Below are 14,859 nucleotides of genomic sequence, written 5' to 3'. Positions count from 1 at the left end.
AAATTAGGTGCTTAAGTCATTTGAATCTGACCACCAGAAGTTGGAGCGCTCTCTGGAGTTGGCCCAATTTTCCCCATTTTCCTTTTCAATAAATATAGTAGAAAGCAAATGGTGGAAGTGGCTGCATAGATTACATAGAAGCCTAAGAAGTCCTCAATGGTCAAGCTATCATTTTCTTCGATAGTTTGGGACTTCAAACACTCCGAGGAGGGAGTAAACAACTGTTTCTCTAATTCTTTTATCTTTCCATTTTCTGATAGTTTAAGAATGGCTCTAGAAACATTAGCAGCTAATGTAGAACCTTTTTGAAAGACCTGCACGGAAAGCATGAACAATAATTTAATTACAATCAGTTATCCCAAATGTATTAACGGAATTGTGATATATATATATATATATATATATATATATATATATATATGTAGTATAGCTGAAAAAATAAAAAATTGTCTGAAGTATGTTTTTTTTTTTTTGGTGTAGCAAATAACTTGGAGATATTAGAGAATGAAATGAGTGGAAAGAGTTCCATTCACTACTACTCACGAAGCCTAATCCTCCAAATCTTCTGGTGAATGATCCATCGCCATACGCGTACTGCTTGCAGTGTTTGTTGACAAAAACTTTGGCATGAGGCACTTCAAGAACTGCTGCTTGAATCCTGCCATTCTTGAATGCAGTCTGGAACTCGCTTTCGCTGCCGATGTCAATGATGTTACCTGGTTCAAAAAGCTCATCTTCCTCCAAGTACTTCCTAACAAATGCAGCACCATCGCACCCCACTATTGCATTTGTTGTCTTTATCCACTCGATATCTCTCACAGGTGACTGGAGTCTTGAGAAGGTGAGCATTGAAGTGAGGCTCGCAGCGTAGCTTTCTATTAAGATCAACACCACAAAAAGCCACACCACGATCACGGTTCGAGTATAGTTGCTTTTAATCTTCTCCCCTTCAAAATCAAAAATAAAATTTTATTCGTATATATCCATGTAAGTAGAAAAGTATTGGGATTTCATTTTTTTGCGTATATGCAATTATATTTATAAGTATTTACCTCCTAATTGGGCTAATGGTAGCATCATGAAGTCTATTTTCTTTGAAATCTCTCCAAATTGGGGCATGCTATTGGATATTTATGTTCTTAATTATTAAATAATAATAATACTTCTCACTACTGATGTGACATATTATAAAATAATGACATGTGTCCATTTTAATTTAAAATATCTAAAGAAAAAAATACAAAGGAAAGCATTTATTACAAATAGTTCCTCATAACCCTGCCTCCAAAAAGCCTCCTAGTGAGCATTTAAGGGTGTGTGAGAGAATTTACCTAAATTGAAAAAAAAGTTAAAAACGTTTTTTTTTTTTTTTTGGGAAAGTAAAAAAAAATTAAAAACTTAGCTTGCCTCCAAATCTAAGCATAAATAAAATGGTACTGTTAATTCTGTGATTGCTGTTTAACTTGATAATATACTTACTGTGAGCAAAGAACAGAGTAGAGAAGGTGAACCAAAGCACATTGCCAAGTTGTTCCTTCCATGGGCCACTAAATTCTGGATTGGAACGTTGCTCCAAGAACCAAACTATGAACATTGTGTAGAAGAAGATTGCCCCCGTCGCCACCCACATTTTCATGGTGAAAGGCTTCAGAAACAACCATGCTTTTGAAGTTCTTGGCTTCACTGGAACTACTATAAGCAAACCTGACTCGATAAAAGGTACTGTAAATTCCACTTGGTCCCAACGCTCAGTTGTTATCGTTATGTCACCAACAGCAGCATCAAAAGTCTTCCATCAATTTTTATCGACAAGTAGAAAACCCACATATCAGCAACATATATATAGTTGGAAGAGCAGGAAAAAAATTTGAATTGAGAATATTAAAAAAAAAAAATATATATATATATATATATATATATATATATATGATCTTTCATCCAGATACGTTGTAATACATTCAAAATCAAATAAGGATTTCTCATCACCCCAACAAAGTCACATTTGGATGGTCAGGTTAGAACTAATAAAGGTGTAACTTGTACTAAACTTGAAACTAAATGGCTAACTAATTAATTAAATTGACAGATGTTTGAAAATGGTCAAGAGATCAGGTGATGTGTGATTACCTCGTTATGAACCGATTCAACCAAATCATTGTAGCTTCCATTGTACTGGTGAAATTCTGTAGTAGACGGTAGACTATAAATATGATCGTCCTCCAAAATCTTTTTCACCTCCTCATAAACACTGATACAAAAACCAGTAAACCTCTTCTTGTCTGGGCTAAGGAATTCCTTAAAAGAGACTATACCAGGAACTGCAATATTCATTGGTCTTGCATAAAGATCGGCTAGTATCACCCCTTCTCTCAGGATTCGCTTTGGGTCCCCAGGCCTTAACACCTCCGCGAAACCAGCCAATTTTTTCATGGTACTAGGGCTATCTGAGAACCCCAACTCTGATGACCAAAAGCCAAGGTTATTGTTTTCCTGATTGCCAAAGTTCACTATACTAAATTTTTGGTAGCTTGAAAGTCTTCCCTCTTCAAATCGCAATTCTCCACTTAAACCTGTGAAGTTGCTTGATAAAATACTTTCCAACATTTTTGAGGAATTCATTTTACCAGCTGATTTCACTATCGCCTGTGTAATAGTCATAATGCTATCATAAGCTCGTAGCGCATGAATTCCAGGCTCAGTGTTATCTTCCTCGGGATAATCTAATTGGAAATTTTGCTGAAACTGCTCATGAAAGTGTTTGAAAGAACTGCTATTTTCGGAATAGTAGGGGTTAATTCCAAGAGTACCTTCCATGGCAGAGACAGCAGGAGGGCTGACAGAATTCAGAAGGCTTCTGGTGGTGTCTGCAATTATCCACACCGAGTCTTTTTGCATAAAGCTCATTTTCTTCGCTTCACTGAACAAAAGATTTGTCAGCGGTAATGATGACTGTAGAAAAATAAACACCCTAGATTTTGTGGTGTTTTCTAACTTAGACAGCTCCTTATTTATGGACTGCTGAGGATTTGATAGATCAGAAAATGGTGGAAGCACCAGATGATAGTCTATATCCGACCCAACATTTTTAAGGGCCTTGGATAACAGGGTTAGCTTCCTGGAATCACTTCCATGGATGTCTTCTTCATAGATAACTACAACGCTTCTTCGCCAATTGAAGGATTGAACAATAGCTGCAATGCAATTCATTTGTTCGGAGTCATCTGTAACCATTTGCACCAAGAAAGGCCATCCAAGCCGCACCAATGCTGGTGTAAATGGAACGGTTACAAATGAAAGAACTGGGACTCGAGCTCGGGATCCGATGTCTGCCACTAAAGCGGCTTCCTCCCATGTCTCCATGCCCATAATCACTTGGACTTGTTTCTCCTTAATCAGCTCTTCAGCTGTAGCAAAATTCAGAAACCCCATAAACATTAATTTATATAAATACACTACCTTATTACATTCAATTATATACTTGGAAACTGCTTCTTAACGAAAAAAAAAAAATCTAACTAAGAAATAATATTAATTAGATATATACTTTCATGTGAGTCTACATATTCATGAAGGTACTTATTTGACTCGAGTAGAATTAGGTGCATATATATACCATTCCAAACATATGTACATAACTACACATATATAAATCTATGCAGATGTTCATGATGACTTGATTGGCAGAGAGAATTTCAGAAAAGGCAAAGAAAATAACTAATTACTAACCAGCATGAGCTGATCGGATGGGGTCACTGCCAGAATTTCGAAAATGAAGAGAGAGCTTGTGAAGTTCGGACTTCTTGTTGAAGTTGTGAAATGCTATTTTCATGGCCATCTTTTTTTCTTTGCCGATACGAGAATCAACATCAGTGATGGCACCGATTTGTATAGTTACTTTGTGAGCTTCAGCAATGAATCCATGAGAAAGAAAAAGAAGGAAGGAGATGAAGACATGAAAAAACAAACAACTGGGTCTGAAAGTAGCAATATTCAAGTTGGAGATGAGTAGTAGGAAAGTCATTATTGGCTTTAAACTCATAATCTATGCTGGATGGATACCGTTATTCCTAATATATAATATATTTATATACATGTATAAAACACTGTTAGAAAGAGGTGTGGGGGGAAATTTCGGCCTATGGTCCAAGCATGCATAAGACTTATTCCACATGGCTTCAAAAGTCGCTCGACGTGTGGAAATTAGCCAAATAAAGATTGGGTTTCGCTTCATTTAATTTGGAAAATTAAAATTACCATTATATGGTATGTTCAGCTGAGAATGGATTCAGAATATTCTGAAAAATAAAAAATAAATAAAATAAAATAAAAACAACTGGGGTAATCCACTAGTATTTTTCCTGTCTAACCAATCAAAACAATCATTTCTTAAGTGTATTGTTATAAGAGAAATAAATGTTCATTTAATTGTGAAAGTAACAAACTTGTTACCAACTCCATCTCATTTTATTATTATTATTATTTTGAGTTAATTTCAGTAACACTTTAAGTAAGTTTGGTGACTTTGGTCAAATATTACTCTCAAATATTTTTTAAAAATAATTATAACTTAGATTATTTTTAAGATAACTTTGCCTTTAATTTTTTAATTTCTATTTATTTTAAAATATTACCTCGATCCACTATGTCATTTTTAGATGTGCTAAATTAGTTGTCTACTTTTAAAAGTCAAAACAAATAAGGCTTATCTTTTCATCATTATCCTTTATATTTTTTTAATTTTTTAAATTTGGTAACTATACATATTTAAACTAAAAAAGACAAATTAGTAATTTTAAATATACATATTTAAACTAAAAAAACAAGTTAGTAATTTTAAAAGGGAACAATGTATTAATTGCATGTCCCTTAAAAACTCTAATTTCTATATATGGACATCAATATGTAAAGTACCATTATACCCCTAATTAATACTCCCACTCATATCTTCCTCACTTTTAACAATTTTGCTGGAGAATACAGCAGTGATGTGGTTTTGAGGAGCTATGGCCGGAGAGTATGGAGTAGGCGAGGGAGAGGAAGAGGGACTTGATAGAGGACTGGAATGAAGAAAAAGAAAGGTCACTGACCTCGCAGCAAATGTAGGATAGGAAGACTGTTGCTGGCGGCAACCTGCAGCAGCCATGGTGGCGAGCAAGTCACCGCCATTCTCACGCCGACCAGTCCATGGTTGTCAAAATCGCGATTCTGAGTCGTAGAATCGTCGAGTCAAATCGCAGCAGAATTGTTTAATTAGTAGAATCGGGGGTAGAATCGTAGAATCGGAGGTCGTACGATTCTACACGATTCTACCGATTCTACGAAATTGGTTGTTTGGGCCTTTATTTTTGGGCTTTCTTTTATTTTTTGGTTGGTTTCTTCTGGGCTACAAAATAAAAGAGGCCTGGTCCAAGTGTATTATACAAAGTTAAATATTTATTCTATAAAATATAAATTATTTTTCATTAGTGGCAGAAAAAGAAATATATATATGTATATATATCAATTATTTTTACCATGCATGTTGATGTTTCATAATATATTTTTGTGTTTAATTATAAAAAATTAAAATGATCAATTATATCTCAAGGATGCATACTCGTGACTAACAGGTTTAGGCAAATTTTGGTTTCATTTGACTAATTTTTTTTTGAAGGCTTATCATATATATTAAAAATTAAAAATAATTTAAAAGCTTAAAAGACTTGCCGAATATGCCAGCCAATGTATAATCTTGTAGTCTAAATTGATAATATAATGAGATCAAGTTAACGCGTGGTTCATATTTTGTTGTGCTAACTCTTGATTAATTTCATACTTGTGACTAATAAAGTCACATACACCGTAACACTTGGATTGGTGGACAAAAAGGTCTTTTTATTTCTTCAGTTTTCGAAAAAAAAAAAATTGTATAGAGTTAAAAAAAAAAAAAAAAAAAAAAAAAAAAAAAAAAAAAAAAAGGTTTACTTTTGATATGTAATTTTATTTTCTAACTTTGGAGATGGATGGGTTAAGATTTGAGATTTGTAAATTCATGTTATTTTGAGTTATATTCTCTTTTATTTATATTCGGATTTTGAAATATTGTTAGGATTTGAGATTTGTGAACTCATGGATATGTAATATTATGTGTTTTGACCTCATTTTTGTTATATTTTACAGATCTTATTGTTTAAGAAGTTAGTTTCAATTGTTTTTCACAATTTGGTAGAATCTTACGATTCACGATCCGATTCTACGATTCCGATTCTACGGAGCCCAAAACGATTCTGCCTAGAATCCCGATTTTAACAACCTTGGACCAGTCGCTGCCCAAAAGCAACAACCAAACTTGGTTGCTTTTCTGATACAGGGAGCATAGGTTGCTGAATCCTTCAACAACGGTCATTGCTGTCTATGGCGCGACCCTTGGTTGCTTTTACCCCTACTTTTCGCCACCGAACATGGTGGATACCCCTTTGGTCGTAGAGATCGACATTAGGTGTGGGTTGCGATCGCGACCCAGTAGCTGTTATGATCGCTGGACCAATGGTCAATGCGTCCCTCACAAATCTCATTTTCACATAACAATTGCATTAATTTATTTATTCATTTTTGTAGGGTTTTCTCTCTCTTTGATCTACTAATCTTGAATCAATTCAATTGCTATACTCGCACATAGACACTTTGATGTTTGATCGCATCAACCGGTACTCTGCAATAATAAATTATTCACTTTGGATAATCTTGAATCATTGATATCAATGAAGCTATTGCAATAATGTTTTTTTTTTCTTGATAATCTTGAATCACTGATTTCAATGATGAACGAACAAGTCGATGGTGTCTTTGAAGGCCTTTGGGTCGAGTAAGAGCGCCATGATGTCTTAAAACATAATCCCTGTTATTAGGCAATTAATAAGCACTATTAAGTGATTAATTCCAACCGGTTAATAATTAAACACAGAGAAATAAGGTTCATTTGTGAGATTAAGCGAAAATATATACATATTTGGCTTGGGGAAGTTAGGAACAACACATATTTTAGATTTGATGTCATGAACGCGAGCTAATAAAGAGAGAAAATAAGGAGGTTCTTGTTTTCTCTCTCTGTATATATAGATGAACTAATTTGGGAAGATGAATTAATTTGGGAAGAGGCATGAGTATTTTGGTATTTTAAATATTTTTTTAGAATTAAAGGGGATTTTGAAATGTCAAAGGGGTGACAATGTATTATTATATGTAAAAGTGGTGTGACAAATCTAAAAAGTAATTTTTGGGGTGTGAGTGAAAAATTGATCAAACGTTTGCGAGTAAGATAGGATAATTTATTTATTTATTTATTTATTTATTTATTTTTCAATACATACTCATAAAATATTGTTAATACCCTCTTGAAATTATTACAAAATTTTAGTCTTACCCCCTTACCTAAAGTTCTGAATCTGCCCCTATTTATAATGTTGGTGATATTAATTTTTGAAAAATATTTTAATATGATATTTGGTAATACCTAAGGGGTAGTAGTAAAATTTAAAAAATTGCGTATATGCTTTATGAACTTCGTCTCTCATTTCATAGCATTAAAGAAATATGTCTTTTAGAATAAAACACGTTTCTCATGAATCTATGGTACTCGGATGGGAGTGTATATTCAAATTCTTCTATGCCACGCGGGTTTGAACACAAATCTACGAAGAGTGAGAGTGAGAGAGAGAGGTTCATTGACTGACCTTCACCAAGAAATTATAGTAGGATGAAAAATCAACAAAAAGAATCCAAAATCTTTAATTAAGTTGAATTGGTCTGTGTACAATTTAGTCTTAAATAATTAATCCAGAACTGGTCAATTGGCGCAAGTACCATCCATGCTTCCACCTTATATAAAATTAATTCCAGGGCTTTGTGATTTGAACATTTCATTTTGACGACTTTGTGAATTTCAAGTTTTCTTAACAAGTACTCCACGACTCCCAGTAACGGTTTAAAAAAATTGTTTCTGCGGGACTATGAACAATTAGTGAGATAAAAAAATATATTTAAATAAAAATAATATTTAACTTAATTATAGATTAATAATATTGTTGTTCAATTCATTTATAATTGTTCTAAACTAGTTTATATGTCATCTATCTTTCAAAGCTAGGCACAACAATTGGTAAAATATTGTTGTTTTTTTTTGTTTTTTTCTGAGTGGAGAACGGGATTGGTAGGGTGTTTATGTAATATGGACACAGGACACACAGATACAAAATGATACGGCCTCAAATTTTAAAAAAATAGGTATATAAAAATATGAATTTTTATTTATATACATGTATTGAGTAATATTATTATAAATCTGTAATTCATTTACTATTTTTATACTAAGAGTTTGTATTGACTTTTCCCGAATCGACCCCATAATGTAAATAATTCATCCTATTTATTTTTATTTTAATTTTTTCATTAATTAGAAACACACACACACACCACTCACACACCCACTTTTTACCCTTTTGGAAACTTTAACCCTCACCTTCCACTTTAGGAAGTAGAAGACATACCATAAGACCCTTGATATTTTTATTTTTATTTTTATTATTTTGTTACTAAGGGGTCTTTTACAACCAATGTTCTTTTTAATTTTCATTATTGAGGGGTAAAATAGTAATTGAATGTATGTTAGCTACACCCCAATAGTACATACTAATAGTTGACCAAAACCTTGAAAGTTAAGGCTTTTTATTTTATTTTATTATTATTGACCCTTTTTCATTTATCAAATTAAAAAAAAAAAAAATGATCACTAACAAAGTAGAGAGACGTTTCAAGTTGATTGCAGAAGGTAGAGAATTAACCTAATTAGGGGTATCATAGTGAAATAGTCTGTATGATTCAATAGGGTGCAAAATTAACCCTAGATACAAAATCAAGACGACAAGGGCTAACCTTTTTTCAATTATTATATCATGACTATATAAATTCAAAATAAGGAAACAATTCTTCAAATGAAACCTTGTGCATTAAGTTTGCCATTATATTGTACAAAATCAAGAAGCAATATGTTTAATTTAGTTAGGGTACCCAACAGCCATATTTTGTTGATCAGTAGAGTTGAAAGAAATTGAAATATCGATATAAGCATCTAAATAATTCTAACATGCCGTAGTGATTATTCAAGCACAGCTGTAATAAAGACAAAGTTTCTTTCTAATCATTGTAGTGCACTACTACTATTGATGAATAAATTATAGGACCTAAAAGAAAATGCACGGAGGAACTACTAAGTACAAATATTGAGATTTCAACAGTCTAAATCCAAAACTCTAAATAATCAAACACTTGCTATTTACGATATTTAGTTATTATGATGTTGATGGTAATAATACTAGAGTCAAACTTGACCAAATCAAGTAGAATTGAAAATTGAGGTCATTTGGAAAATTTTCAGACCCCCATCCTGGGGGTAAGGAAAACGTAACAAAACCCTCCCAAGACTGGACTGGGCATACATAGTGGGTCTTTGGCCAAAACAAGCCCAAATTGGGACTACAATAAAGCCCAATGGAAGGAGGGTATTAGATCGAGCTCCATTCCGATGAGCCCTAGTAGCAGTTATCCGACGACTTGGCCGACGCAATTTCAGTCCGGTGGTCTTGGAGGGGGACGGCAATATGAAGGCGAGAGGTTTCACTCACTTAGAATCCTTCTTGATGATGGACAATCATGGAGGAAACCCAATTTCAATAAGAAAGTAATAAGCGTTCATTTTCAAAATTATAGCGGCAAAAAAAATATCCCGTTCTATTCAATATCTCTATGGGGTAAAGTAGGCTCGAAAACAATTAACAAAAAATTTCGCTTAATAACAATGAATAATAATGAAAGTGCTTCATTTTTTTCAAAGAAGACATATCGAATTTTTCCTTGCCATAATGGTTCAATTCCTATTAGTATCTTTGATACAAGTCGGATCCTTGATGTAGAAATATAAGGTGAACCCCCTCTCCATCGAAAGAAATAAGATTATCGTGAATACAACATACAACACATTAAGAAAAAGAATTAACCACTTGAACTATTAGATAATCATAGTCGGTGATAACACCACTGTTTCCATCGCTATTACAGAACCGTACAAGAGATTTTCACCTCATACGACTCCTCGAGGGTCACAAATAAATCTATAAGAGTAATTCATCAAATTGGTTAGATATAAAAAAATAACATCCCCTTCATATGATTCTACTCTAGATATTAACACACATATAGATAGATTGACTTTCCATTTCAGATATCCGCCGATCCCGATCTATTTGAAAATAGCCAGAATTCATTTACCCATATATCGTTGGTGCAGATTCGGGTAAGAACAGTTCTTTGTGATGATTTCTTCCCTCAAAAATTCTTTTATTACACGCGCTCCTCCCATGTGTTTAGAATGTGTTCATATTATGTTCAAGATTACCAGTAGAGTAGTGTTAGAAATATTTGAAAGTATTTGAAAATATCGACTTAAGTGTACAAGAAGTGTCGCGAAGTGTTTGAAATCATTGAGAAAGTGTCCAAAATAATCAAAATTTATTTTTATTTTCAAACCTGTATATAAAGTGTCGAATACGTGTCCGACAAGTATCCAATGAATATCGATCTCCCACACGAAAAGAGTGAAATATTATTTTGTAATTGGCAATATTCTATGTCAAAACAAGTCTTAGTCGAGTTATAATTTTAGTTACCATATTAGGATTCGACATCGATTGCGGAATTTGGAAGGTTGTTCAGAAAAAGAAATACTGAGACCATTAAAAAAGGAAAGAACAACTGTTAGGAATTTGTTTTCCACTTAGGACACAATACCTACAAATATCCCAGAATTTTTAATATCGTAAGCCGCAAAAATGCACAAGTCATAGGGCCTCAAATGATATGTATATATATATATATATATATATATATATATATATATATATATTGAAATTGTTGCTAAATCAAAAGATGGCTTGGTCTAAAGGACCTAATTAATTTGGCTCCCATAGGAGTCCAATTTGTATACTCTTTTCTTCTATTTATACTACTTACCATTTTTACTATAAAAAAAAAAAAAAAAAAAAAAAAAAAAAAAAAAAAAAAAAAAAAAAAAAAGGAAGAAAAAAAATTGCCTCCAAATGAGAACCCTAAATACAGTTTGGCTACCTCTTTCTATTCTATTTCATGCTTCATTCATTCTCACTTTCAGTGCAATGATAGATGTTAAAGCTGAAGAATGGGCAATGCCTACTGTTGAAAATCCGATGAGAGGCGGAGTTCCGGTCAACACTTTTTCTGACCAGTTTGGAAAGGTAGAACAACCCACCAAGAACTCAGATGAGAAGAAATTTACTGGTTTTTGCGTCGATGTATTCAGAGCAGTGGTGAAGAATTTGAGTTCCACATATGATTTACCCTACAAGTTTGAGGAGTTTGCAGGCAGCTATGATGAATTAGTTAATTGTGTCGTCGACAAGGTATAATAAACCAATCTCCAACCTTTTATCTATCAAGTCTTTGATTACATATTAATCCCGTCAAGAGAACATTTCTTTTGAAAAAAAAGTCATGATTTCTCTTTATTATTGATTTCTACTTTCAAAAATTTTGAATTTTTTCTCAATTTAGTGTCAAGCCATACACAATAAAATTTTGCAATTACAATTTCTATTCAAATTTTTATACGCAAAACAAATTTTTGTTTAGCAATTCAAATATGTCTATAATTTTCTACTATAAATTGAACTTTTTGTCATTTTATAAACTTTATTTGCTACATAACTAATCTAAATTTTTTTTTTTTTTTTTTTTTTTTTCAGAAATTATACTATTTTTTCAATCATCCAAAATAAATAAATAGAACGTTGCTAAACTGTTAACTCACCAGTCACCATCAATATTTTATTTTAACATTTATTGGAAGTCTCATTCACGCGTTCCGTTGACTTTTTATTTTTATTAACCCCACTCTAAGATGTTTTCTCCTCCATCCAATCATTTATTTCTAACAAATACCCAATTGTGAAATTTTTGTTTTTAATTGAAGACTTTCGACGCTGCCGTGGGTGATATAACGTTGCTTGGTAGACGGTGGGGAGTTGTGGAATTTATTGCACTATTTACTGCCCCAGGTATGTCATTGGTGGCTACAGTGAAGCCCCAAACTTCCAATGCATGGATGTTTTTGACCCCTTTCACTACGGAATTGTGGATAGCGACTGCGGCCATTTTGATATACACAATATTTATAGTTTGGTTATTGGAGCATCGCTCCAATCCAGAATTCTGTGGCCCATGGAAGGACCAACTCGGCAACGTTCTTTGGTCCACCTTCTCTTCACTTTTCTCTACTCACAGTAAGTACAAAACATTTCATTAAACATATATTAGTGTGATTCAACCATTTAATTATTTGTAAATTGTTTTGATATAGTATTCATAGTCTTCATATATGTTACAAATTTTGATATAACTAGGGAATAAAATGAATAAATTTTGCAGGGGAAGGAATTCGACACAACTATACTCGAGTGGTGGTGGTGGTATGGCTTTTTGTGGTGTTGATCGTAACACAAAGCTACACTGCCAATTTCTCTTCAATGCTTACCATCTCAAGACTGAGTCCAAATGTCGACTCACTCATTAAGGACAATGCCGTAGTTGGCTGCTATGGCAATAGCGTTGTAAAAGACTACTTGGTGAACGTACTTCATTTCAAAAGGGAGAACGTCAGGGACGACATTGCCACCAAACGCCAATACCTGGAATCTTTCATTGATGGCAGTATCTCAGCGGCATTTCTTGAAGTCCCTTATGCAGAAGCTATTGCATGTCAAGCAATATGGCGATCTATTTACGATCACAGGACCAACATATAAATTCGGAGGACTTGGCTTTGTGAGTGGTGACTTCAAATAATCTTTTTTTATTTTATTATTTTATTATTTATTTATTTTTAAAGCAATAGTAATTAGTAAAACAAACACTATATATTTTGAATCCCTCTAGTTTCTTGAACACCACCTTAATTTCTTCATCACTAATCCATAAACAATAGCTATATAACCACGTACTTATAATTTACCCAAATAAAAATGATATATATATAACCATGTTTATCTACCATTAATTACATATGCAAACTAAGTTAATGTTAGATCTTCTCTTGCTCTATGCGCAGGTCTTCCAAAAGGGTTCTCCGATAGCTGCCAATGTTTCTAAAGCCATTCTAACACTAATGGAGGATGGCAGTTTGAAACAATTGGAAGATGAGTACTGCCCTACCTCCTGGGATTGTTCGAACTTTCAAACTGCCAAGGAGAAGGGACGTAGCTTGAGCCTCCAGAACTTCTGGGGTCTATACATCTTCTACATTGCCATTTCTACCATTTGTTTATTACTATTCATCGTTCACTTGTTGAACAATCTGCGGCACCACCATGAAGTACTTCTAGAAGGCAACATCACGCCAACTCGTGTAAGTGTTTGGAAAAGGATACTTTTACTCACGCGATTCTTGAATAATATTGCATATTCAAGAGATCCTGCATGGACTCAGATCTCAGGTGATGCGCCAAATTATATTAAAATTTATTAAATATACACCTAGCTATGTTGTAAATACAAAGGTGCTGTCCAAAAATATTCAATTCTATCAATTTCAGAAAGATGTATTGTTCTCTATTGCACCACAATGAATGCTTTTCAGATTAAATTTCCTTAATATTGTACCATAATGAATGTTTCTCAGTGTAAGTGTGTATTTGACTACCAACTATGAAAAAAAGAAAAAAAAAAAAAAGTGACGGAAGGTCCTCTACTCCTCTTACTTAACCTCCTGATAGATAGTAGCAGCAGGTGGCCAAGGCAAACCATGCCTCTGCTCGGGTAGTGGTGATGCTGCAGTGGTGCACATTTAATGCGCGTCTGGATACCAATTAAGGAATAAGTTACATATGGGAGTTTAACCAATCATAGCCACCTGCGCCCAGTAATAATAAAGAAGTGACAGATGGAACTTGTCTTCACAGGTTCACTTTCTGTTTGCTTTCCTCAGGGCAAGTGACGTGGGCATACAAGTTTATCTATCTATTTTTTTAAAAGTAGAGTGCTACATAAGCTAAAAAGTGATGATGTGGTACTCTATTTTTTTTTATCCATATGTTTTATGGTGTGGAATCCAATTATCTCATTCTCTATTTATTATTTTATTATTATTTTTTTAATTTACTTTGTATGCCCACTGCATATCAGAGCCGTTTGTCTGTGTTTTACTTTGTATCAATCAAACATAGCAGCCAACCCAATTAAAGAGAGAAAAAAAATTATAGCGTATTGTCTATAGCCCACTCCATCCGTAGAGAACATGAGAGATAATGTTCGTAGGGCCCACAAAACAATCACTCCACTTCTTTCTGCACATCGCCCCCCTCTCTCTCTCTCTATGCTGACACAATATCACTCTAAAAATAGTTGCGCCCGGATGCTCTTAATTGGCACACAGTAAGTCTTACTATCACATTGTAATACTAAGTGTAATATTCTGCCGATTCATGTTTTTTTTTTAATATATTATTATTATTATTATTTTATATTTTTATTTTTGGTGTGTTTGTGAGATTGAGGTGCTTTGATGGTACTGAACAAAAATAACTTCAAGAAATACTGCAAAAATACTTCGATTCTTGACAGTATTCATCTTCACTGTCGATGTTGAGGATATTTTCCGGTTTAAATTGATACACATCCCCAAGTACATATTACCTGACCAATTTATATCACCATGGCACCCCACTTAAAAGAAGTACAAAAAAAAAAAAAAAATTAATAATTTTTGGACCAAGTCTCCAAGAATGCTGATTGAAACTC

At 33.5% G+C, this 14,859-nt stretch overlaps 2 protein-coding genes across 2 annotated transcripts; one reads left to right on the top strand and one right to left on the bottom strand.

Moving 5' to 3' along the window:
- Window positions 1–289: 289 nt before the first annotated feature.
- On the bottom strand, window positions 290–3,504 carry LOC132281244 (glutamate receptor 3.5-like). The gene is made up of 4 exons (XM_059782970.1): window positions 2,128–3,504; window positions 1,480–1,789; window positions 455–947; window positions 290–314 (listed from the first exon to the last, which is right to left on the bottom strand). Exons 1-4 carry the CDS (start codon window positions 3,433–3,435, stop codon window positions 290–292), a joined length of 2,136 nt encoding a protein of 711 aa, XP_059638953.1. The 5' UTR covers window positions 3,436–3,504.
- Window positions 3,505–3,769: 265 nt separating this feature from the next.
- LOC132281236 (glutamate receptor 2.8-like) lies at window positions 3,770–13,588 on the top strand. The gene is made up of 6 exons (XM_059782962.1): window positions 3,770–4,005; window positions 11,201–11,468; window positions 12,038–12,122; window positions 12,243–12,347; window positions 12,493–12,827; window positions 13,172–13,588. Exons 1-6 carry the CDS (start codon window positions 3,770–3,772, stop codon window positions 13,586–13,588), a joined length of 1,446 nt encoding a protein of 481 aa, XP_059638945.1.
- The last annotated feature ends 1,271 nt before the right edge of the window (window positions 13,589–14,859 follow it).

Source organism: Cornus florida, unplaced genomic scaffold (assembly GCF_030987335.1).
Source record: "Cornus florida cultivar Cherokee Brave unplaced genomic scaffold, ASM3098733v1 CherokeeBrave_3.0.0_Hap2_Chr01, whole genome shotgun sequence".
Classification (NCBI taxonomy): Eukaryota; Viridiplantae; Streptophyta; class Magnoliopsida; order Cornales; family Cornaceae; genus Cornus; species Cornus florida.
The sequence above is the reverse complement of the archived record's forward strand: the minus strand, read 5'-3'. Positions and strand labels throughout refer to the sequence as shown.

Coding starts and splice junctions, on each gene's coding strand:
- LOC132281244 (XM_059782970.1), bottom strand. CDS start 3,435: ATGTTTATGGGGTTTCTGAATTTTGCTACAGCTGAAGAGCTGATTAAG. Junction 948..1,479: donor TACTCTGTTCTTTGCTCACA/GTAAGTATATTA, acceptor TTGATTTTGAAG/GGGAGAAGATTAAAAGCAAC. Junction 315..454: donor CAAAAAAAAAAAAACATACT/TCAGACAATTTT, acceptor CTTTCCGTGCAG/GTCTTTCAAAAAGGTTCTAC.
- LOC132281236 (XM_059782962.1), top strand. CDS start 3,770: ATGAAGAGAGAGCTTGTGAAGTTCGGACTTCTTGTTGAAGTTGTGAAA. Junction 4,006..11,200: donor AATATTCAAGTTGGAGATGA/GTAGTAGGAAAG, acceptor TCTCACTTTCAG/TGCAATGATAGATGTTAAAG. Junction 12,123..12,242: donor TGCACTATTTACTGCCCCAG/GTATGTCATTGG, acceptor CAATATTTATAG/TTTGGTTATTGGAGCATCGC.